We start from the raw sequence: 24908 nt of genomic DNA on the forward strand, positions 1-24908 counted from the left end.
CGGCGCCCGGCGGCTTCAGGTCGGAACCGGGCTCGGCGGAGCAGCGATGGGGCCCCCGCGCTAACGCTGGCCTCTTCCGTCTTGCGCTGGCAGTTTCCCTTTCAAGCGAACCCGCGAACTCCTTCCGAGCGGTTGGCGTAATTCTGTTGCATTTTAAGGAACGACCTCCTCAAAGTTTTCTGACCGCGCAGAGATGTGGGACGAGGCCACAGGGTTCATGGGCGAGATAGGGCAGTGGTTGCCATTTTCAGACCGTCCTGGAGCGCTTGGCGTGTTTATCGAGGCTGCTCGGCCTGGGACGTCTGGGAAGGAGCAGCCCTTGTTCTGAGAGCGAGAGGTTGGTGTGCGCTAATTTACCCCCTGCGTTGGGCTGCCGGTGAGGCCCCCGGGGTTCCTCTGGAGAGCGGATTTTACTTATTTCAGTGACTTAACTTTGCAAATGGATCACTTTTAAACTTGCTCGGTGTAAGTAGTCGTTCGGCAGCCTATAAATCTTTTAGCATTGCCATGCGTGAGATGATAGGGAAGAAGTTAATATTCATCTTTATAACCAGATGTGTCCAGTAAGATACCGGGCTGAAGCTGGAGACGGGAATGTAATGGCTTCCTTATTGCAGGTCGCTGCAGTTAAGACAACACACATTCAGTGGCTCAGTTCTTAATGTTAGCAAAAATTACTTGAAAATTACCCTTTCTAAGACTCTCTTGACCTTTATATTTTAAAGAAACTAAGCACTTAGGCCGTTTGGGTTAAACCTAAATCCTGATGAAGTTTCCAGAGAAATAGTGGCTTTGAGATGGATCTTCTCGGGGAAGAGAGAAACGACAAGGGGAAAGGTTTTGTTTTGTTTTTGTTTTTTGTTTTTGGTACCAGGGATCGAACTCAGGACCTTGCACTTGCAAGGCAGGCATCCAAACCACTGAGCTAAATCCCCGGCGTAGGGGAAAGGTTTTGTTTTAACATTTATGAAGTGGACAAAGTCAACATGCCGTAAATACATTCTACCAGAGCCGTGGAAGGGTCACCTCTTCAGTTGAGAGTTTACAGTGTGCTAGGTACAGCCAGAGGAAAGTTGTTACATTGAATCCTGTAGCACTTGGAAGTAGTGCGGGGTATTCCCGTATGTAGGTGAGGAGGTATGGTGCCCGAGGGACACGGTTCGGAAGTGGAATTGTCAGTCCCGACTCCTGGTGCTGAGCCCTTGGCACTGGGCCTGGCCCATGGCGATTGGACGATCACCGATTGATGAATGAGTGAGCTTTTGTGAGGCAGAGCTTCAAAGCCTTTCTGAAAGCGTTGCCTTTGAAGTCTTGCCATAATGTGAATTTGGAAGTTCGGGCTTTGTGAACAAATAAGTCTCTAGGGAAAAATAAGAGAGTTGGAGGAAATTGAAATAATCCATGTTATGTGTATGGCAAAGCAAAGTCTAACGAGAGCTTCAGGAATTAACCTTAACCCACACATGGGTTGTGCGTGGTAATCACTCTGGCTGTGGGCTGAGTTTAGCTTAGTGGTGGAGCATTGCTGCAGCCTGGAGACCTTGGGTTTGATCCCCAGCACCATTTTAAAAAGCCAGGAAATTGTACTGTAAAGTAACTATTAAGTGCACAAGAGACTAGTGCCATCAGATTAAATGAAGAAACAAGACTCTGAGATTATATTAGAGAAATTCGTTATGTAAAACTGACCCTGTAACCTGTAGGCTCAGAAGGAAGGAGCTTATCAGCTAGTAAGAGGATATACTCTGAGCAGAAGACTGGAATTCTCAAGAAAAATGCACAGCTAACTTTTAACATCTGGCTCAGCTCTTCAGAATCTGTGGCTGTGCGTAGTCCAGGCGCTTTCTACTTTGTAATTACTGTATAAACTCTTAGCAAAACAGTAAGATGTCCAGAAAAGCTATGGATTTGCTTCCACTCTGAAATTACATTTCTAGCCTTCCAAGGATAGGATACAAACCAGCTTAAACCCACCTCTTTAGCTAGTGAGTAAGAAATGTGTCTTCTGGGTCAAGAGCATGTCGATCCTGGTTTGGGATATTTTAGATACATATTTTGAGGATGAGTGTAAATTAAAATACAAGAATAATTGATGTTTGACCCTAAATAGCTAGGTTGGGCTCCTGTCTAATTTGATCTTTCTGTACTGAAGGAAAGGATTTTCAGTAAGTCCTTAACTTTAGAATAGCTAAGTAGTTCTAGGAAGGTTGTTCTAGCAGCAGTCTTATTTTCTTTTGGGGTAGCTTTATATTTTTTCCCATCTTTTTCTGCCCTGTGAGGTGTATTGGGTTTGGTTTTTTTGTTTGTTTTGTTGAGACATGGTCTCACTATGTAGTTCAGACTGCTCTGGAACTCACTGTGCAGCCTAGGCTAGTCTTGAATGCAGCGATCCTCCTGCCTCAGCCTCCTGATTGCTGGAATGACAGGTGTGCCCCACCGGCGTTGGTATTTGTATAGAAACAAATTAGCAGGAGTAACTTGTTCCAAGGTCGCAGAAGCCTGTTAAGCCCAAGGTTTTGGAGTCTTCTGTTTATTTGACCAGCCTTTCCAGATAATTATTTCTTTGGGGAACCATTCTTTTTTTTTTTTTTTTTTTTTTTTTTTTTTTTTTTTTTTTTTTTTTTTGAGACAGGGTCTCACTATGTAGTTGAGACTGACCTGGAAGGAACTCACTATGTAGCCCAGGCTGGTCTAGAACTCACAGTGATCCTCCTGCCTCTGCCTCCCCTCAGCCTCCCCAGTGCTGGGATTACAGGCGTGCACCACCACACCCGGCTTCACTCTCATTTTTGATAGTTAAGTTTCCAGAAAAGCCCACAAATAATTATCCCAGAGTAACTGGGGTACCGTGCTTGTGTAGTGACCCCAAATAGGTGACCAGAAATACTTGCATAAATGAGTCTGAATGGAGGAACATACTCTGTACTGGAGGAGGTTATGTCTACTGAAAAGCACAGTAAGATAAAAGTGATTTTGCTGCCTCACAAGCGCAAGGTCCCGAGTTTGATCCCCAGTACCCCCCAAAAAAGTGCTTTCAGATGCTCTGAGGTTCAAATCCAATGTTCGTTTGGAATGGCATTTCAATGAGTGGGAAAGAGGGAGCAAGCTCTCCAAATAGAGCAAGACTTGGGGCTGTGGTTTAGTGGGCTCTAGTTTTAGGACAGCATAGAACAAGAAAGAAATTAAAAACCAGAGCATCTTACATGTAACACCAAGGACTCATAGGAAAGGAACTCTTCCTTTTGAACCAAGGACATTTTAGGGTTTAGATGCATTCAAGCTTGGGAATGATCTGGCAGCAAAATAGGATGGACTGCCAAGAGGAGAAGTAGGAATGACTTGATCCGAGGTGGAATCCAGGCAGTGCAGGAGAGGGCATTGACAGATCAGCCCTAAGAAATGATGCACTCTGCCTTGGATGTGTTGCTCTAATCAGCTTTATGCTCCACGGCTGCGTGCGCATCCTATACAGGTGGTCTGCTACAATACTAAATTCGTACACACACACACACACACACACACACTCACTCACTCACTCACTCACTCCTGGGGAATCTGACTTTTACAAGATCACAGTAAAACCAAGAATTGGTGAGATAGAGCCAGTGAACTAAAGTACAACCAGAACTATCAGCATGTATCCCAGGCCGGCCCACCTTTCTGCCTCAGCCTCCAGAGTGCTGAGATTATAAGCATGTGCCACCATGCCCAGACAGAACTCTTAATAAATAGTAACTATCTTAACCAGAAATATTACTACAATTAGATCTTCATTAGCATCTTTTCACTTTTTTGCAATATTTAAAATTAAACCCAGAGCCTTCCAGCTGAACTAAGTTATGCAGGCTGAGATATCCAAACTTGGAATCCACCTGCCTCAGCCCCTGAGTGCTGGGATTACAGGTGTGAGCCACCACGCCCGGCTTAAAACATTTTTTGTTTTGAGATTGGGTACTACCAGGTTGCCTAGGCTGGGTTGAAATATGTGGCCCTCCTGCCTCAGCCTCCCAGAGTGCTGGAATTACGGGCATATGCCACCACACCCAGTCACATTTTTATTTACACCTAGATTCAGTAGTCATCCCCCTTTTCATATGTATAGTTAGTCTGGGGTTCATATTTCCTCAAGTCATTGGAGATTATTTTCAGGAGGACATTTTCATCAACATTAAATATGATGAAAAGAAAAGGCAGCCTTTTTTTTCTCTCAGTACTGGGGGTCGAACTCAGGACCTTGCACTTGCCAGGCAGGCATGGTGCCTCAGCTAAATCCTCCTCCAAGGCAGCCTTTTTAAACAAAGGAAACTGTCAACCTCTGCGGGGCTACAGCTCTTTCATACTTAAAGGGCAGCCTTTAAGGCCCTAGCTAGCCACTATGTTCAAGGGGAGGCACTTCTGTAGAATTTGCACTTGTGTTTTCCTTAGGGCTTTACTGTGCTAGGAGGAAGCCCGTGGGCAGCCTGATCTGGCACATTCCGGTAGCTCGAGCCACCCGATGAGACTGCCATGCACACACAGTGGTTCAGACAAGTCACAGCCCTGTCCTGAATGTTGTTAACCATTGTGTTTTTAGATCTACCTATCATGTCACCTACTTTGAATGAAGCAGTTTAGGAGAAGGAACTTATTTCTGACCTGCTGTGTGTCTGTAGTCCAAAAAGTAGTGCTGATTTACCTCCCAGCATGGGGAGCAATTGCGTGTAGCCATTGCAGCCTGCGGTCTTTGGAAGGGGCCTGTTGTGCACTGGATGTTCCTGATCTGGCCTACTTTTGGTTAAATTCCTTTGAAACTGTTAACTGCAGTAGAAATAGGTTAACTCGTAGTTTTAATCATTCACGATATCCCGATTATGTGGGAAGAAGGAAGTACCGAGCACACTGCATCTGCTTGTGCAGTGTGATCTCCGAGCTGAGATCACTGGAGCTCCCTCCCCTCCACTGCAGACAGGGTGGGGCCATGACCGTTAGCAGTTTCTCAGGTAAAAGCTGGGGCACATGGCAATTTGGGGCCACTCAGGATCAACAGCCCGGCCTCTAAAGGCATCACTTACCTAGACCTGGCCTGCGCTTCTGTTCAGAGCACTCACACATCCCAGTTGGGAGGACCTGTTGGTGACACAGGCACTCAGTACTAGAAGCCTTTCTAGTGCACTCATCACCTCCATCCCACAAGACTCAAGGCCGCTTCCAAGTTGGTTGCTGTCACTCTCTATGCTATGGACACTAAATACTCTGTTGAAAGCATCTTAGAAAGATGGGTGTGAGAAACAGCTGGCCAACCATGTCAGGTCCTGAGCCAGTGCGAGGAGGTCGGGGTCAGGCCGCAGGAGAGCCGAGCAGAGTGCTCATGTGGAATCTCCTGGGAAGGGGTTTACCCTTCACCACTCTGACAGCCCTGGCTCTGGAGGTTTGAGTGATTCCAGTATGGTTCTGCAGATTGGGGTGAGGAGAGTATAAGCTTTTTCTTAGAAATCATTGCTTTGGTCTCACCTGTAGCTTACACAAGGCTTTGTGTATATTTTCATCTCTCATTTTATCGCTGATGTGACAGACTGCTGCCTTCATGGGTACTGCAAAGGAATGAAGAACCTGTGAGTGACCATGTACGGATGGCTCTTCAGTTGTTAGTGTGTCTCACTGAATGGATCTTCATAACTCAGCTTTGTTACTTGAGCAGTACCATGTTTAGGGCATTAATTATTGTGTTCATCGCAGGCCTTACAAAAATGTTTAGATGCCTCTTAGTATGCTTTGGGAGAGAGCAAATTTAGATTTTTTTGGTATAGGAAGGGCTTAAAGGAGCAGCTATATACTTTCTGAAATCAGTATACAGGAACTGCCAGAAAAGCCGGTATTGTTTGCTGCAGGTAAATGGCTGCACCAAAGTAATTTTTTTAAAAAAACCATTACAACGAACTGTTGACTTGATTTTATTTTATTTGTTTTTTGAGACAGGGTCTCCCTAGGTAGTTGAGACTGACCTGGAACTCACTGTGTAGCCCATGCTGGTCTGGAACTCACAGTGATTCTCCTACGTCAGCCTCCCAAGTGCTGGGATTACAGGCGTGTGCCACCATGCCCGGCTGAGACTTGGTTTTAGATTTTCACATATATAGAAGACATTTAATAGTTCCATTTACCTATATATAGACTTTTATTTATTTTGGGAGGCATTGAGAACAGGGTCTCACTGTGTAGTTCAGACTGCTCTGGAACTCACTGTGTAGCCCAGGCTGGTCTGAACTCACAGGGATCCTCCTGCCTCAGCCTCCTGCATGCTGGGATTACAGGCGTGCACCACCACACCTGTGGCTCAAGGCTTTTAATCTTGGTGAAACCTTTCCCTAGAAAGAGAAAAATACTGGAAACTATAAAATGATATATAAATATAAACTTGGCTTTCACATTTGTAATCTCCACTTTCTGAAATAGGGCAGGTGTGAGGGTGTTTGGGGATTAAATAGGAAGTCCTTAAGTGCCGAGAAATTCTTATGTGTTCATCTTAATTCACCTCCCTGCCTAATTAAAATATGAACATCTCCTGAAGTTGGGCCAATTATTTTTGTCTTCTGTTATCTATCTAGTGCTCAGTGTGGTTTTGTTTTTGCTTCTGCAGCCTTCTCTGGTGCCCATGGCAAACCCCAGTGAATATGTGGAATTGCTGACCCCATTCGCTGGCCTTAGATTAAATCAGTCCATTCAGCTGGATGTGGTAGGTGGGACACTGGGAGGCTGAGGCAGAAGGATTGCAAATTCAAGTCCAACCTTGGCAACTTAATGAGATCCTGTCTCAAATAAAAAGGGCTGGGGTTGTTGCTCAGCGTGAAGGCCCTGGGTTCAGTCCCTAGTACCGCAAAACAAAAATCTCATCTCCTTTTTATTTTGGAGGTAGGGGTGGGGCAGTGCAGAGTGTCTTGTTAATTGTCCTCTTCTCTCTTCGTGCTGTTCATTTGCATCCTTGCAGGCTGTAGCCTGGTCCTGTTCATTCTCTTCGCTGAGTTTATCTCTGTTCTTGCTCCTAATGCCCGCTTCCCTCCTGCCCCCAAACGTGGCCTTGCTCTCATTTGAACTCTAGTGGAATATTCAAGTTAAGCAGGCAAGAACTTTAATACAACACTCTGGTTTTCAAGTCCTTGCCACTACATCTGTATCAGAGCTCTTTTTAAGTTAATAGTTTGGTCATTTTTAAATGGATCATTTTTTGGAAAAAACATTTAATGTTTTGATCAAGTGCAGTCGTTTTTTGAAATGTCAGGACAAGTCACTAGGCCAGACCACAAAGGGACGTGCCTTCACGGGGCCACAGATTGTAGGATCCGATATAGTAAGCCCTAGACGTGACCAGAGGGCTGAAAAACTCAGTTTTTAATTTTATCCAATCTTCAGCATGTTGGACAGTGCAACTCTACAGCCTCAAAAGCATGAAAAATCCAAAAGGAGCAAGGCTCGTTCAGGCCAAGCTGGGATTCTTGTCACGTCGGAGTCGTGCGTCGGCAGGGCCGTGTCAGTCCGTGAGTAAAGGAAGGAAGGAAAATGCTGGGCTTCGACTCACTCTACCATCACTAAAAGATCAGTGTCAGCACATCTGCTTTTTTTTTGTTGTTCTTGTTGCCAGGGATCCAACTCAGAACCTTGTGCTTAAGAGGCAGGCTCTGTGCTACTGAGCTAAATCCCTGGCCCACATCTGCTTTCTTAAGCTAAACACAGATCTTTCCTAGACTGTACAAAACAGTTACTCATTTAAATTAATAGGTGGATTTGAACATCACTATGTAGCCCAGGCCAGCTTCGAACTCCTGATCCTCCTACCACAGCCTCTGAGTGCAGGATTAAAGGCGCAGCCACCACGCCCAGTTTGTATAGATCTATTTCAGAGGCTTTCTGAATAATTTATGAAAAGGTGATAGGGCTGTTCAGGGGACCTGTGTGTTTGGCTTTTGAAAACTTAATCACACATTGATGTCCTGTAGATAAAAGATGAGTCTTAAAATCTGAAGCTTAAAGCTAGCTGTGGTCAGCCAGGCATGGTGGTGCACCCCCATGATCCCAGCACTCTGGAGGCTGAGGCAGGAGGATCTCTGAGTTTGGGACCAGCCTGGGCTACATAGTGAGACCCTGTCTCAAAAAAAAAAAAAAAGTTCCCTGTGGTCCTCCAGCACTGGGAGGGCGAGGCAGGAGGATTGCATGTTTTGAGCCCAGTTGGGCAATTTGGAGACTGAGGGGGGGGGTACCTGTCTCAAAATAAAAAGCAATAAAAGCCTGAAGTAGCTTAGTGTGAAAGCTTTGGGTTTAGTTTCCAGTATCACCGCCCCCCCAGAAAATTTTGAAGCTTAAAGGTTTAGAAAAGCAGACAAACTAATGTGTTTTCCAACATTAACCTTATGTAATAGAGCTCTTAAAGACTCGTGGCTAACTAGGAACATAATAGTCATTGTCCTGTATATGTAACAGTTTGAATTTTATTTTTCAGGACTCAAACATTTTGAATATTGGGCTTTGAAATTCCTTTACTAAATATCCATGTTTCCGTGGCTAGCCACACGTCACACTGGTGCTGTGCTGTGAGGGTAGTGAAGGAAGTGCTTGGGTGGTACAAATTTTACCCAGCTGTGCACCTTGGGACCATAATGTCAAGTGAAATAAATTAGGCACAAGGCTTTTATTGCGTGGTTTCTCTTAATGAGAACCTAGCATAGCCAGGCGTGGTGCACCCCCATCTCCCCAGCACTTGGAAGGCTAAGGCAGAAAGATTGCCGCGAGTACAAGGCCGTCCTGAACTACTTAGCAAGGCTCCGTCTCCAAACAAAAAACCTCAGTGTACATAAAGAGCAAAATGAAAGCTAGATAATAGGAAACAAGGAGATAGATCTTTTGCAAATGGGAAGGGGACCTAGAAATGGAGGGGGAGTAAGAGCTTTCTCAGCTAGAAGCGGCATGTTACTCCTAACCCATACCTAGTCACCAGTCTTAACAGATTGCCCTAGATCCTCAGTAACCCTCGTGTGAGGGGTTACTATAGAGATCCAAACTCGGGCCTCTGCTGGTCATGGCATGCAAGTTCTCTACCTCTGCGCCAAACCTGCAGCTCAAGCCTCTTCTTTGAACAAACACAAAGGCTTTGAGACAGTTTCACTTTGTTTAAGGTAGAATTTGAGCGTAGGGACCCTGGCACCCTTTTATTGGACTGCTACCTTTTTTCAGACTTTTACAGTAGTGTCACACATACTTAGTTTCTTAGCCCACCCTTAATAATCTTTGCACTCTTTAATCTCCTTCTGCCTTCATGTCATTAGTTCTGAGTAACTATAAACCAAGAACAAGTAGCATTTGAGAGCAAGGCTAATTCTTGGGAAGTGCATCCAAGTCAGTAGGTTGAGAGTGGAGCACTGGTGACGGCCCACAAGAGTAGGGGTTTCTCATAAGCAGGCCCAACCGCAGGCCCCAGGCCCGACACGCGTGGCAAGGAAATCATGCGCTGATAAGCACCAAGGAATGAAATCCGTTACCCACATCTTCTGATACTTGCTAGATTTGCTTAACTCTGGCACGTCTGTTTCTGATTTTGATACTTGAACACACTGATGATGAGGCCATAATTTGTATGTCTTCCTGCCAGACGGCTGTGAGCCACCGGTGGTGCATGAGTGACTGTCTTGGCGGGCAGCACAGGTCATGTATGTGCCACCTGTGGTGCAAGCCAGTGGGAACATGTGACACCCTGTGTGCCAATGCTTAGACCTTGTGTTAAGGCTTAAATCTACATTTCACTTTACCAGTGTTCTCTTTGGACTTTCTGATGTCCCCAAAGACAGCCTCACTATTTCAGTGAGTGGCTTTTCAGCTCTTGTTAATTTACGGTGTCGACTCGACTTGCCACTGTCATGTGCTTGAAGGGGTGCTGCAGTTGTTTGGTTTTGAAGCAAGAATCCTGTCCAGGCCCAGGCCGGCCCCTGAGCAGAACTCAGCCTCTGATCTGAGGTACGGGTGTGTTCCTACAAAACATGTGCTGCTTTTTTCTTGGTACTGCGCATCGAACTCAGGACCTTGCACATGCCAGGCAGGTGCCTTGCCACAAGTTACACCCCGGCCCTGTGTGCCGCTTATGTCATGCGTCATGTCCCCGGCTCAGCCTCCTGTCGGGTAGGGGGCTCCCGAACTGCTGTCAGTCAACTTTCCTGTTAGGAAGGCTGAGCTGCCATTAGCTCACCTGGCTGTCCACCCTGGAGGGCGGGAGCTGGGGAGATGGAGTACTGTAAATGATTGGATAAGGATTTTAGGCCACGCTATCTGGCAGCACAAAAGCAGCCAGACCCTATGTGAAAGTGAATGCGCCTGACTGGATTCTGACAGTTTTATCTGTGGTTGCTGAAACTTGAATGTTAAATAATTGAGAAGTCTGAAACCTACCTCTGTGGCTCATAGACTGTACCGAAGCAGGTGTGGGCGCCCTGTGCCCACCCCTTCATTGTTCCTTTTGAGTTACACCTGTCTTATCAATGAAGCAGCTCTGCTCGTTTATATAGGCATCACTTCCCACCTCATTGTTAGCGTAAAGCTGGACCAAGCACTGGCTTCACGTGCATTTTCCCTATTCCTTTCACAGCGTCTCTGTCTTTCAAGTACTCTTACATCTTCGGGGTGAGAGAACAGGATAACTACATGCTTTAAATTTATAACTGATCCGACCACAACTCAGTGCCCTCAACCCTAGTGCTAAAAAAAAACAAAAAACAAAAAACTTTGCTTTTAGCCTTTGTTAATATCTAAGAATTAGAAAGTTGTATTAATTGAGTCTGGTACTTTAAATGATTTCATTATTCACAGATTGATTTAGTGGTGTGGCCATGTTAATGTGGAATTCTGATTTTAGCCTTTTGTCTGGAGACGGGCTCGCTGTGTATTCCAGGCTGGCCTCGAACTCTGGACTGTCATCCTGCCTGAGCCTCCCGAGGCTGGGGTTACGGGCTGTGCTGCCACACCCAGCTGCTTTTAGCCCTTGTATTGTTTCCCAGGTGCTTCTTTGTGATATAATATGTACCCCTAGTGGTTTTAATGAAACCAAGGAAGGAGTAAAGCTTGCATGAGCTCTAGCCCTGCGGGACTTGAGAATGTAGTGCTTCTGAGGCTGAGAAGACGGGTGTGTGGGTCTTGCAGGTGCTGCTGGTGAGTAGCAGTCGGTACCCAGACCAGTGGATCGTGCCCGGAGGAGGAATGGAGCCTGAGGAGGAGCCAGGAGGTGCAGCCGTGAGGGAAGTTTATGAGGAGGTGAGGGATTTTGCTGTGTGATACTGTACCAAGGGGAGGGCAAGAGAACCGGCAGGTCACAGCAGTGCTTTTGCGTTTGCGGTCCAGCCCAGCATTTTAGGTATGTGACCGCAGATAGCATCTTGCTAAACAGATTTGTTGTTTTGGTTTGTTTTTTGAGACAGGGTCTCACTATGCAGTTGAGACTGACCTCGAACTCACTATGTAGCCCAGGCTGGTCTTGAACTCACAGCGATCCTCCTGCCTCAGTCTTCTGAGTCCTGGGATTACAGGCGTGCACCACCACGCCTGGCTCTAAACAGATTTGTTTTTAACCTGGTAAAATATGAAGAGCTAAAATCATGTGGATGTCCCCCATTGTAGTAGAACCTAACTTCCTGTGGTCAGACTTACTGTTCCATGATGGCCTTGCTGTGGACAGGGTTGCACAGACAACGACCCTGTGCTATAATTTCTCAAACAAGTGAGATGCAGACTGCTTTTATTTTACCCTTTATCGTAAAGTTCAGTAAAGGTAGCACATCCTCCTGCACTGAGTCACACCGCCGATCTGCTAGTTTTCTTTCCCTTGACAGCAGGATTCACTTTCACTACCAGGCAACAATACAAGTGAGCAGCGGTCGAGGGAACCTTGTGCTTGCTCACAGGGCTGTGCTGCACACCTCAGAAAGAGCCCCAGGCAGGGAGTCGTTCAGATGCAGATTGGAGGGGCGTGTGGGAGCCACAGCAGGTACCAGAGAATGGGGAGGACTGCAGAAGGGCATCCCACAGAATTTACATCTGGGCCACAGGAACAGGAGCAAAGCAAGGCTTTCGATTAGGAACAGAACAGTTTGTTCCTGAAGGAAAGCCTTTGGTTCATGAAGTCTGACCCAAGTTGGTGGTCTAATTTCGTTAGCTCTTGCTAACCACAGCCACAGCCAAGTCTTCACAAAAGCTGGAAGGTAGGGACCTGGTTTAGGAAGGTCTGTTGTGTTCAGATTAAAAAACTGAAAGAGCCAGAATATAAGTTGTAAAAGTGTCTTTATCATGCAAAGATAAATATTTTGCGTTTTATCTTTTTTAACAGGCAGGAGTCAGAGGAAAATTGGGCAGGCTCCTGGGAATATTTGAGGTGAGTTACAGTCAACCCCCTTGGGTTGATAGAATTTAAACAAAACTGCCCGTAGGCAAGGCAGTCACAGGGTCAAGACAGGTAAGTGAAAGCCGCCGAGCCCTGTGTACCCCATGAGTGTCACACGGCACTGCGGTGCGGCCGCCCTCCTGACCTGCAGTGGAGCAGCACAGAAAGTCTCTGTGCACACGGCAGAGGAGCCGCCTGACGACCGGGCCGCCTGTGGGTTCTCCCGATGCACCCCACCACCGTCAACACGTAACACCGGACGACATAACGACGGTCCGGGGACTGCAGGAAGACGCACGGGTTCAGCCAAGGCAGGGCGGCACGTGCCTGCCACCCGAGCGTCTGGGTGCTGTAGATTTATATAATGTTTGTAATATTATGATCTGCCTGTGAGGTTCTACTGCAGTTTGGGGGGACATCCACATTTGACTTCAGCTCTTCAATATAATACGATCTGTTTATTACTCACAGCAAAATGGAATTTTCAGAGAGGGAATTTGAAAGTGTTAGGTGCTCCATGGAAGGCAGACAAGAAGAGGTCAGGTTCCAAGACTTCAGAATTCTCAAATAATTCAGACCGGCAAACAGACTATGCCAGAACATGGGGACTATAATTACTTTTTCAAGATAATGGTAGGAGCACACAAATTTTTAAAAACCCCAGTTGTACAGCTCTTGGCAGAATTAATGACTCACGGATACAGTACCCTACAGCAGTCAAGCTTCGGAGGCGTAGTCACTTCCCAGAAGTCAGCACTTGTTTTACCCAGTTCCGTAGCACCATCTGCTGGTTAAACTGAGAACTGCCGATTCAGATGACACATCTGTCACTGTGGTGACAAGGTCTTTGAGGAAAACTCGTAAGGCTTCTGATATTAGAGGTGACTATTTCACAAATACTGTTTTGTGGAGGGGGCAGGATTGAGACAAAATCTCACTATGGCCTTGAACTCAGACAGGCCTCAAACTCCTAGAGATCCTTCTGCCTCAGCCTCCCAAGTCCTGGGATGATAGCCATGTACCACCGCACCCAGCTCAAAAACACTATTTAACACAAATGTCAATCTATATACTTATCCCCTCAGAAAATTAAGTAAAAATTAGAATCATCCTGCTCCTTTACTCAGTGATGGTAATGAATTTGTGAGTGCACTACAGTAAACACATTGATTTGCTGGACATGGAAATAAGAAAACCGACTCGAGAAAAAAATGTACACAACAGGTGCCTTTATTTTATTGATTTTCCTACTCCTTCCCAAAACCATAATACAGTTTGAGTACATTACTCAAGTTATTTTGGAAGAAAAAACTCAAGGCAGTTATTTCGGCCCTCGACTACAGCAGATGACTAAATTTAATCGGGGTAAAGGTGGCCTCTTCATCTGAAGGCCAGCTTGTGTTCCACACCTGTAATTCCAGCAGTTGAGAAGCTGAGGCAGGAAGACTGGGGGTTTAGGGAGGACTCAGCTCCACCGTGAGACCATTTCAACACGAAAAAGGAAAACCCTGATGCTGTGTGGCATTCACAGCCCAGGGTGTGCATGCTTCGTTTTTAAACAAAGTATCGGCACTCTGGTCTTCATCTCTCACTGACTAACTCATGAGAAGGAGAAAGCCATGTGAGGGATCTAGTAAAAAGGCCAAGCAGAGGCCGGGTCTAGGACAGTCACCTGTGCTGCGTGTGCACCGTGAAAACACACAGGTGCTCTAACAAAACCGGGGTGTTCAGGGCCCAGTGGAAGCAGCTTTTCACACATTGAAAGATTGTCCAGAAAAAGCTACAGGGAAAAGAACCTCGGGCAAAAGTTTACAGGAATACAGTTCTTACTACAGGATCCCATTCAGACAGTACGATTTTCTTTATGAATAAAACCAAATATACATAAATCACACTTTTCTAAGTTTATTATTGGGAGCTAATTTGACTGTTGGTGGTGGGGTTGCAGCACCTGCCTTGGTGACCTGGTGTACTACATCTGTGGTAGTGCCTGTAGATTAAAATGCTCTTCTTCTTTCTATATTCAAGCAGAACCAAGATCGAAAGCATAGAACGTATGTTTATGTTCTAACAGTCACTGAAATACTAGAAGATTGGGAAGATTCTGTGAATATAGGTAAGTCCTTTTCGCTATCTGAATTCTCTTACGAAGTCACTGTTGCATCCAGTTTTTAGAACTTTTGCTTGTTTAAGCTATCTCTAAGAGAACCAAATAGTACATTGGGGGAAGTAGCAATAGATGTCATTTGCTGGTTTAAATTGCCTTTAATAGTAACCACTGTCCTGCTATTCTCTAGGAAGGAAGAGAGAGTGGTTCAAAGTAGAAGACGCAATCAAAGTTCTCCAGTGTCATAAGCCTGTACATGCAGAGTATCTGGAAAAATTAAAGCTGGGTTGTTCCCCAACCAATGGAAATCCCACGGTCCCCTCCCTTCCCGAAAACAGCGCCTTGTTCGTCACCCCAGCACAGAGCCCGGGGCTGCCTTCCAGTGTGAGATAGGCCGAAACGGGAGGGCCGCCCACTGCGCCCAGCTCCCTGTCCGTCCGGGAGAGGCGTCCCCACTGTCCTTGGCAAACATCTGAATGATGCTCGCAATCTGAACTTGCCACGCAGGGATTTCAAACAATTTGCATGTTTTTCAGATGCTTTCAGATCTTTTAAAAAAGTAGTGTAAGATATTTTAATAAGCCAAAGCCATGTGGAATTTTTTTTAGATGCCTTAACTGTGCCCCTTTCTCAGTGTTATTTTGGTTGTCATTTTTCACAGCATTTTCAGTTTTTCTTGTCTATTTAAGCAGTGTTGCTTATTTTGGCAGAGATCAAATTATTTAATGGGGTATATTCCTCTTAAATTGTTTATTTGTAGCATTAATTTATTCAGCAAATCTGGTTGGAATTAAAAATACTTTTGGTATTAAAATTCATCTATCCCAGAATTTATTTTATGGGATCATGATTTTAATTCATAAATTGCAGATTCACTCAGACTGTTTCATTATGGTCTTTCTGTTTCGACAAAGCACTTTTAATTTGTTTTAGGAATTTATTGGCTCATTTTCTGAATCTTCATGTATTATGTCACCATCAACCAGATATGGTTATTTCCCCTAAAAGTCAAGAGTAGTTTAAAAATATGATATAACTCTATAGAGTTAATTTTTAGTGAAATACTGTTAGCAAAATGCATGTAGTACCTTGTCATGAAACTCGTATTTCATGAAATTTATTTAGCATGCTCAGTTGCCAATTCTTTTTATCTATAATCTCTCCTTACACAGTACGTTAGAACCGTATTTCCCTCGGTGTAAATTGCTCCTAAAACATAGTTTAATTTAGTGCCGTTTCTTCTTCAGTTAAACTTGTTTACCAAAAGCCACAGGATGGGCATCAAACAAACCTTCAGTGCCGGTCAGTGATGGCCGCATCCCAGTGGAGGCTGATGGCCCTTCTTGCCTTTCAGCTATTGCAGGCTTAGGGAGTTAGGGAACCTTGAGTGTCTCATCTTCCTAGGCTGTCAGTGCTCTTTGTCAAAGCCTTTGGGGCACTCGAACGTATTGGGAATGATCTTGTCTTGCATGTGTCCTCATACTCGGAATCAGGCATCCCATCTAAAGTGTGCAGGTGCACACCCTGTCTGAAACCCCCACACTTCCCAGATGAGGTCAGAGGTGAGGGAGGAGGAAAAACCTTTAAGATGTGGGGTTGGGAGAGTGAAAGAATTTTTCTCTGTGGACAGTCTTTTGTAGATATTACAACTGGTGAGTACAAAGTAGAAGTTAAAACATTTGCTCTATAAAATTGTAACCTTTAGAGAGATACAATTGCTGCTAAAAATAGTCCTTACACTTAAGGAAAATTGGTGCCATTTTGAAAATGAGATCTTGTGTCATAAATGCAGCTGAAATTAAGTATAAATGCTAGTTAATGCTGTCAAAGGAATGAGACATTTTCAACCAGTGACGTTCCATTCTAAATTATGCAGTATGATCGGACATGGGCATCCAGAATTTTTATATTTTTCTTTGTACAGAGGTTATGTATTCTGGGTGGTTTTTTTTTTTTTTTAAAGGAAACATTTTAAACCCCACAAATCAACACTTTCTGCCAGTCACCAGTGGACTGAAATTTTCTTTAGATACTTAAAAGAGAAACTGGATTGTTTTTGTATATAACGCTGCTTCCACTTCGAATGGCTGTCACAGGAACTTAGGGGGATTTCTCTTGTACATGATATTCTTAGAGGTAATAATGCATGAACTTATTTTATAAACTCGGACTATGTATTTGACATGTAAAAATGTACAGTTTGTCAGCCATCTCTTAAATTAGACTATAAATACTGTAATTTTCTTTGGTCAGAACATTTGAACTAAGTAGTGCCACTTGGGTCAGGATTTTCTTTAGTGCCATTTATTTAGCAAACCCGTTAGGCTATGCAATTAGCAAAAATTTGTATACAACAATATAGTTTTCACACGAGGGGTTCTCCTGGAACCCGGTCTCTAGCACAGTTAGAGGGGAAAGTCCTAAGTGCAGCAACACTTTCAGGCCTAAATAGTTGAATCTTCAAGATAACGTCTGATATCTCAACTCTCCCAAGTTCAGTGTGTTGGTACTGTCCTTTGTGCTTATTTGTGGGGTAGCTGAGTAAAATTGGGCAGCTAAGTTTCAGTTCCATGTGCCCCCTGCCCTGTATAAACAGAAAGTAAGCAGTTACTGTGAACTGATTTGCACATGAAGCAGGAACTGCCCTGCATGTTATTGTAAAGAGATGTCATTTTCCAGCCAAGCACAGGACATCCAGTTTTCTGTCATACCATTGTATAAAGCAGAAAAACTGCAGGGGAGGAATGATTGTTGTACACAATGAGTTGCTTTGCATGGTCTCATTTGAGATATAATTGGTGTAAGAATCTTGACTTTTTTATATTTGGAAACAAATAAAAATGGAAACCTGATCTTCTGGTTTTCTTTTTAGACAGACTTATACACAATCAGCTTTCGTATTAAGCTTAGGGCAAGGCACTTCCTTTTGACTTTGAATGCATTGCTGCTCAACTGTGGATCGACACCCTTCCCCCAGGAAGGGTTGGTGCACTTTTCACTTAGGGGTCCTCACTAGTGCTGGATTACTGGGTTTAAAGCTTTGGGTGTTATCACAAGGCTCGAATCATTTTAGGGTTAAAGTTTAAGGACTGTTCTTGTGAAGAGGAAGGCATACTGTGCGAAACATTTTCCACATCACAGTAATTCTCCACAGGTCTCCACACAATTTTGTAGACAAAGTCAAGCCTGTCTAAACTGTAAAGCATAACTTCTAATGAGTGGGTTATAGGCAGTGCCACTGTGCAGTTGATTCTAAGATTATTTCCGACTTTTCATAAAAATTTCTCGAGTGTTTTCCGTAGCTGCAGGATACCACACATCACTCTTGCTTATAGCACTGGTGGAACAGCACAGAATAAGTTTCTGTCCTCAAGGAGGCACATTCCTATATATAGGGCAGAGATCAGTGACTACCTGAGAAGTGATTAAAATATCTTAAGGTCCTATCATTTTATATAGGCTTATCTTAAAAACAATGAAATCTTTTATTTAAAAATAGGGTTGACTGCCGGGCGTGATGGCGCACACCTGCAATCCCAGCACTCGGGAGACTGAGGCAGGAGGATCGCTGTGAGTTCGAGACCAGCCTGGGCTACATAGTGAGTTCCAGGTCAGTCTCAACTACATAGTGAGACCGTGTCTCAAACAAAACAAATAAGTAGGATTGACTAGAAGATCAAAGAGATGGAGAGGAGGGACACAGGGTGAAAAAAGGAACTGAGGTATTACACGTACCACCAGTCCCCTACTGTGTACTGTAAAAATCGCTAACGAAGATAGAAGACCGCCCATCAAGTGTTTTAGCAACATTTAACAGGAGCTGTACAGCAACGACTGCGCCTTTGTCTCCCTTTTTAATATACTCACTATGCCATTGGCTGAATGTAGCAGTTAAAAGTGAGGACCCTCAAAGCCTTGCTTAGCAAGATCTTTAGAGCTAAGACCCAAATAGTCAAAGGTGCTCTGTGTCTTCGGGCCAGGAACCAGTCTTCAATTCTTTCATCAACCAAGTGCAGTCCTAGAAGTTAAGCCATTCTTTTGCATTTTGTAACATCTGACAAACATCTTTAGAGAAGTGGAAATCCACCCTTTCTACATCCCTTTCCGGTCGCTTGTCAAACAGCTCAGTGAATGCATTGCTTAAGGGTTCTCAGTATTTACTCAGCTTATTCCTCAGTCAAAACACTTCTTCAGCAACATTTGCCCATCGTCCTACTATCAGCCTTCAATGCCTTTTGACTATTATGCAAGGACTTCAACACCTATAGGAATGTGGACCAACTCGTACCAGGATGAGGCACTGGGATGGGGAGCCATTAAGTGCCCGGCAGCAGTGGGGTAATGGCTACCTTGCAATATATCCATATAGTGAGATATTATACCCCACAATGAAGTGGTATCTTCCATTAAGAATTTGGGTATGTAAACTTAGAAGAGCCTTATGGAGAACTGAGTAGCGGCCGCCAACACTTAAGTCCACGATTTGTACATCTTCCTGCTGGGTGGTCTGAACCACTGGTGGTTCATCTGGGGATTCGAGCCAGCGGAGGGAACATGTTAAGATGTGTATTGCACCACCCCTCCAACATTTCCAGTTCTGGGAATCTAGTTAACAAATATTTGGACAAGTTGCACAACCTAAACGTACGTTAGAGAATTTAGCAGTTTCTTCCAATAATGCCTGAAGAAGGTGAAGCTATACCCAGCATCGTGTTTTAGACAGGGTCAATGTAGTTGAGACTGACCTGGAACTCACTGTATAGCTCAAGGCTGGTCTCTACTCAGTGAACCTCCTGCCTCAGCCTCCTGAGTGCTGGGATTGGATTACAGGTGTGCGTCACCATGCCTGGCCCCAGCATTATATTTTGTGCACAACTTGCCTACACTGGAACAAGCACTTTTTATTTATTCTTGGTACCAGGGATCGAGAACAAGTACTTTTTTTAAAAAAGCGTATACAGATCATTTTCTGTAAGTCTACGTAAGTTTCTTGAATCATTTGAGACCTTATCGATGTAAGGGTCTAATACTCTAAACATAAAAAACTCGGCCTGTTAACTGTTTTGCACTGTAATTTCCTCAGAATACATTAGTATTGAGGAGGAAAAAGAAAACCAGACCTTTAATCCTTAAACCTCAGTAAGTGATTACTGTCAGGGTGGGAAATACAGTCTACCAACTATTTTTGTATCCACAAGAGTAGAAATTTTTTCTATCTTAGGTATTTTTTAAAAATCAGTAAGTAAAAATTGTATTGGAACAGAGCATGCCCATTTGCCCACACAGTGCCTGGCAGCTGCTTAACTACAATGGCAGAATGAGCAGCTGGTACAGAACTGTGGCTCACAGGACAGAAGTTTTACGAGGGGGCAAAGTGACAAAGTTTGACTCTACCTTCATAGCACAGTGCTACTGCTCCCTGCCCAGACCCGATCTGGTAGGGCTAGGGGCTTGGTTGAGCCCACTCTGGTACCACACACAAAGCGTGAGGACCTGGGTACAACCAGCCTACTTTTTTGCCAGGTCCAAGTCTTGAGTAGTCTATTCTTGAACATCAACCTCTGTAATGTTACAAGGTTATAATGAAATTTAATAGCTGTGACTAACCTAACTGTTCCCAAAGTCAAGATGGACCAGGGGTATGTGCTATGGAAATGTGCTGGTGATCCCAGATAGGTGATAGGCAGAGGAAGTTATTCTAACTTTTCTAGTTTCTAAAACATTTTCTGTACCATGTACAAATGGCTGAAGGAAATTACTTTTCCATCCAGAGCAGCACCGGGCCATAAAAATTAGTTTTATAAAACAATGAATTTAGGCAGGGCGTGGTGGCGCACACCTATAATCCCAGCACTTGGGAGGCTGAGGCAGGAGGATCACTGTGAGTTCAAGACCAGCCTTGAGCTATACAGTGAGTTCCCGGTCAGTCTCGACTTAGTGAGACCCGGTCTCAAAAACAAACAAAATGAGATTTAAGCTGATGCTCTTATACAACAGTAAGGTTACTACTGCTTCTACAATTCATCAGAAACAAGTTACATGGCCAGTACAGAGAGGCTCACCTTGCATCACACCATTGAAAACGCTGCACCAATATGCACACAGAGAATGAGACCAGGGCCAGGGATGCAGCGCAGCACCTGCCTGGTAAACTCCTGGCCCTGAGTTTGATTCCTGGTATATAAAAAAAGACCAGCACAAATGTAGCAAAGACAAAATTGGACAGAAGCAGGAAAACCCGGATCTCTTCATATTGGGAGGACATTTCAGTCAGATTTGCAGCCAAGGTGAATTTACCCAATTATAAAGCTATAGCAAAGCCAACTCTTAAAAATCGTTTCCTAGCTTCAAAGATAAAACGGAAAATAATGCAGAAGCATCTAGTTAAGGAAACAGACACATATCACCAGTCCAATTGGTGTATTACAGATTTTTATTTTTCAAATTACATTCATGTTTTGCTTTGTACTGTCATTTAAAATATAAACCCTGATATAACTCCATAAGATAGGCAGCATGCTAAACAGCTAAATTAAATGATGTTTCCAGCCCCCAAAATACATTATTCAAAGAAATATTACATTGTTCTTAGGCAGACGGGTGAATTGTGTGCTCTTTATTTATTTTCTGGACAACTTTTCTAGGTAAAATATTTCTAAACCTTTAGGATTACAGTCACAAAAACTGCCGTGGCTAGAGTAGCCAGAATACATTCCTAAACCATCAAATGGAAGAATATAGCCAATTCCTAGTGTTCCTGTAACTCCGTTTGGTTCTACTTGGCTGTTTATAGTGGATAAGACACCAGATCTTCCCTCTTCCCTTTTAAAAAGTGCTAAAGCACAGCACCTGTAGCTCTTATATACTGATATGTATTTAATCTTAAACACTTCTGAAATTTATTTTGAAAGTACACTGCTGGTCTAGAGTAAGGTTGAAGTCCTATATACACTGGGTCTAAGGTCATACTAGGTAGACTCTGAGGACCAAGGAGAACTGTCGGAGTGAAAACAAATGACAGCAAAGTAGACAACAAAACTCAAATCGATCCCAAATGTGCAGCACACATTTTCAAGAGCTCAGGTTCATTCTCCTCGCCCAAGGCTCTCTACTTGCTGCTCTCCCTACCTGAGATATACGTATGGGTCCCAAGGAGTAGTCTTGTACTTAGTTCCCTTCTCCATGACAAAGCTGCAACAGTCTGTGTCCCCTCCCTCAACTGTAAGGTCCTCGAGGGTCAGCCCCATGCCACCTCTGCCCTCACCCCCTCAACCAGGGGTAGGCAAGTACTAACCACATGACACCTCAGTTGCCTAACACCTCCACCTTCCAATTTTCCACTACTTGAAGAGTATGGTTTTTTAAAAAAAATCTACTTGGTGCTCATAACTTTGCTTGATAGTCAAACCAAAATTCGGACATGAAAAAGCCTGTACAGGCCAAGATCTGAGTCATGTGCCGCTCTTGCCCAGACAACATACGGTGCTTGTGTCAGTACCTTAAAACGTGTCACTGTGCTTTGTGTGTTGCACTTTATTTGCATAAAAAATGATAACCATGGCTCCAAAGAAAGTGATACCACCAGTAAAGCTAAAAGGAAAACTATGGGACTACCAGAGAACTAAGAAATCACTGTGAAATTTGTTAAAGCCCCAGAAAACTAAATTTATAAGTGTAATTCCTGGGCCTATGAAGCCAATTATTTTATTTCCCATTATTTCTTATGGGAAAAATAGGTTCACTTCTTGAACTTTTAGGTGCTCATACATGATTTTGGAACAAATGGAGTTAGACTATGGGATCGCTTGATTTTTGTCAAATAAATTGTTCCCTTTAGTTTACATGGAGTAGGACTACAGAAAGGAGCTGACAAGCTGGAAGGGACTCCAGCCAACCAGAGAAGAGCTGGGTAGAGAGGACAGTGACAGGTGAGAATCTTCCTAGGGTAACTGACCTGCCAGGCACCAGGCCATTCAAAAGAAATCTCTGGCTTTTCATGGCACTCTCTGGAGGTTAAAAAATGCTGGCATCACAATGAGAATGTTTAACCAACCGCTCAGTGTAGGCCAAGGAAAGAAGGCCCATAAGTCAGATGTCACTGTCAGTCTTCAGCACTGGCCTTGGCCTCTCCCAGATCTCACGAAGCCCCTCAGCCACACAGAGCTCCTGCCTCACCCCACTTGTTCGGAAGGCAGATCTCCTCACAACAGCAGGCTCTTACCAAAGCTACACAAGGGAAACTGCGGATGCCGTAAAATGAGAATGTCATGAAAAAACAGTGACTTATTCCATTTCTGTACTTCTGTAACTTGCAGGCTCACAATAGCAGAATCCTACTTTAGACAGATTTAAGAGGTACAACAGATTTAAATACAGAACTTCAGAAGTCACTGTGATATTAGCTATCACCGTGAGCAGTACACAACACTGATCTCTACGGACTTAATTACTTGAAGTCCTGTGCTCATTCTTTAGAATGAGATTATTTCCTTAGCTGTAGTCAAAGATGCCCCGTGCCAAAGAATTGCTGACAACTGCTGTAAATATATGGTTATTACTTATCAACAATTTTATTCTGAAGTTAACATTTGTTACTAAGCAATATATTTATATTTGGAAGGATACCAGTTACCAGTCACCAGAAACTTGCGTGTGTTGAAAATGTAATTTTAATAGATAATTCTTCATCTTACATAGAAGCACAATAAAATACACCACATTCTGAAGAAACTCCAGAAGTTAGAGGAGAATGAGTAAAGAAAATCCAGACGGGCTACAATATCCATTACCTTAAACTGCCAAGAATCAAGGATTCCAACCCACAGGTTAACATTTACATATTTATGACTGGCTACATAAGACTTAAAAATAACAAAAATTGGGAGTTAGATGTGGAGGTGGGAAAGGGAAGAAACTTTTACCAATGAAAATGTACTAAAACCAAATTAAAAGTTCCCACAGCATACTAGAAAGGATGGATGCAAGACTCATTAACACAAAGTCTGATGCTCTTGCAGGAAGAAATCTTTCTGATGACACTTATGCAAGCTGCTTGAGATTTCCTCTTAGTTCTGTAAGGAAAACTTGACAAATATCTCCACACACCCCAAATGATCATCAGATTGGTAATTCCTAATCACACACCAATGGTTAATACATGAAGCTTTCAGACAAGAACCAAGAAAAAAGGTCATAACCCAAATTGGAGACAAACAGAAAATAAGAAAGTGGCGCAAAATATGTGAAAGTCCTAGATGTCAGTCACAACTGCTTTCTTTGCTGCAACTCTCCTGTACAGTGATTTTCAAACACTGTGGCAAGACACCGATAATCACCTAAACCATATGACACAAAATATTTATTTCAAATTTCTAAATGGTTAAAAAAAGGTCAGATATTGATGCTTTATGCATGCTCAGGGCCTATTTATAAATACTCCATTCAGTAATAATATCAACACAAATCTGCACCTGTGAAAAGAAATTGGCAAATCCATCTGTTGCCATTCTATTTGTCTGATGGTGAAGACCAAAACAGAATGTTCCATCAGTTTTAATTTTTAAATACGATTGTCACATTGGGAAAATGAAATAAACACAGTAAAATAAACTGTACAAAGGCAAAGTAGAATAACAAAAAATATTTTACTAAAACATAAGATTTACAGAAGTTTCCAGACAAGCCATACAAAATGGTCACAAGCTTTTTTTGAAGGGGGGGAATCTACACTTGACAGCAAGGTCACGATGTTATTAGTGAGGGCGGTGATGTTTGTTAATGTTCCCATTTTGGTTCAAACAATCAGCTTGTCCATCTATAGCGTCTAAATAAAGTTAGACTTGGCTAGAGAGCATATTCTAGAGAACTGGTTAGCTGCTTTTTAAACAATGCAATTAGATTACCATAAAAGGGGGGAAAAGGAGCCCATAATTTTTTGATACTTCTTTTCCCCTCAGAAAATAAAATAAAGAACACCTATACCCTGCAGCTAACCCTGACAACTACCTTCATTCACAGTGCTTTATACTTAAACCATGATGGGGAAAATGCATAAAAGCAGAGGGCCACTGCTTTTAAATGTTTCACAACAATCCAGGTGATACTTCTAGCCTCTGCTCATGCTTTACAACAGTGACTCAGGACAAGACACGGATTTTCTAATGTGCATTTAATCACCAAGGACTGAAAATGTCTGGGCTTTTATTCTGTCATGTTTCTAAGACTGTGTCCATTAAATGCAAACGAAAAAGGGAGACGTCTTGGCAGAACAGGAGAAGTGACACAAACTTGACGGTCGGATCGACCTAAATGTTATTCATGGCGTATAGCCTAGTCCATGCTCTAGCTGTAGACAAAACAAACATGCAATTATTATTGTACCAAGCTCAATAGGTTACTTGCCAGCATCTATGA

The 24908-nt window shown here is 43.5% G+C and overlaps 2 protein-coding genes across 3 annotated transcripts in view; one reads left to right on the forward strand and one right to left on the reverse strand.

Moving 5' to 3' along the window:
* Positions 1–7425: 7425 nt before the first annotated feature.
* On the forward strand, positions 7426–16956 carry Nudt4 (nudix hydrolase 4). 2 transcript variants are annotated; one of them, XM_010629210.3, is made up of 5 exons: positions 7426–7511; positions 11155–11265; positions 12335–12379; positions 14417–14504; positions 14686–16956. In XM_010629210.3, the coding sequence occupies exons 2-5, from the start codon at positions 11212–11214 to the stop codon at positions 14886–14888; spliced, it is 390 nt and encodes a 129-aa protein (XP_010627512.2). In that variant the 5' UTR covers positions 7426–7511; positions 11155–11211; the 3' UTR covers positions 14889–16956. The 2 variants fall into 2 exon arrangements, with proteins under 2 accessions (XP_010627512.2, XP_010627513.1); XM_010629211.3 differs by having other exon boundaries at positions 7428–7511; positions 14420–14504.
* A 3953-nt stretch (positions 16957–20909) lies between these two features.
* Positions 20910–24908, reverse strand: part of Ube2n (ubiquitin conjugating enzyme E2 N) — a 30175-nt gene continuing 26176 nt past the window's right edge. Inside the window, exon 5 of the mRNA XM_010629226.3 lies at positions 20910–24840. Coding sequence (XP_010627528.1) covers positions 24800–24840 — 41 coding nt within the window. The 3' untranslated portion in view covers positions 20910–24799. The remainder of the gene's footprint in view (positions 24841–24908) is intronic.

This window comes from Fukomys damarensis, unplaced genomic scaffold (genome assembly GCF_012274545.1).
Source record: "Fukomys damarensis isolate Sample0158 unplaced genomic scaffold, DMR_v1.0_HiC HiC_scaffold_15, whole genome shotgun sequence".
NCBI lineage: Eukaryota > Metazoa > Chordata > Mammalia > Rodentia > Bathyergidae > Fukomys > Fukomys damarensis.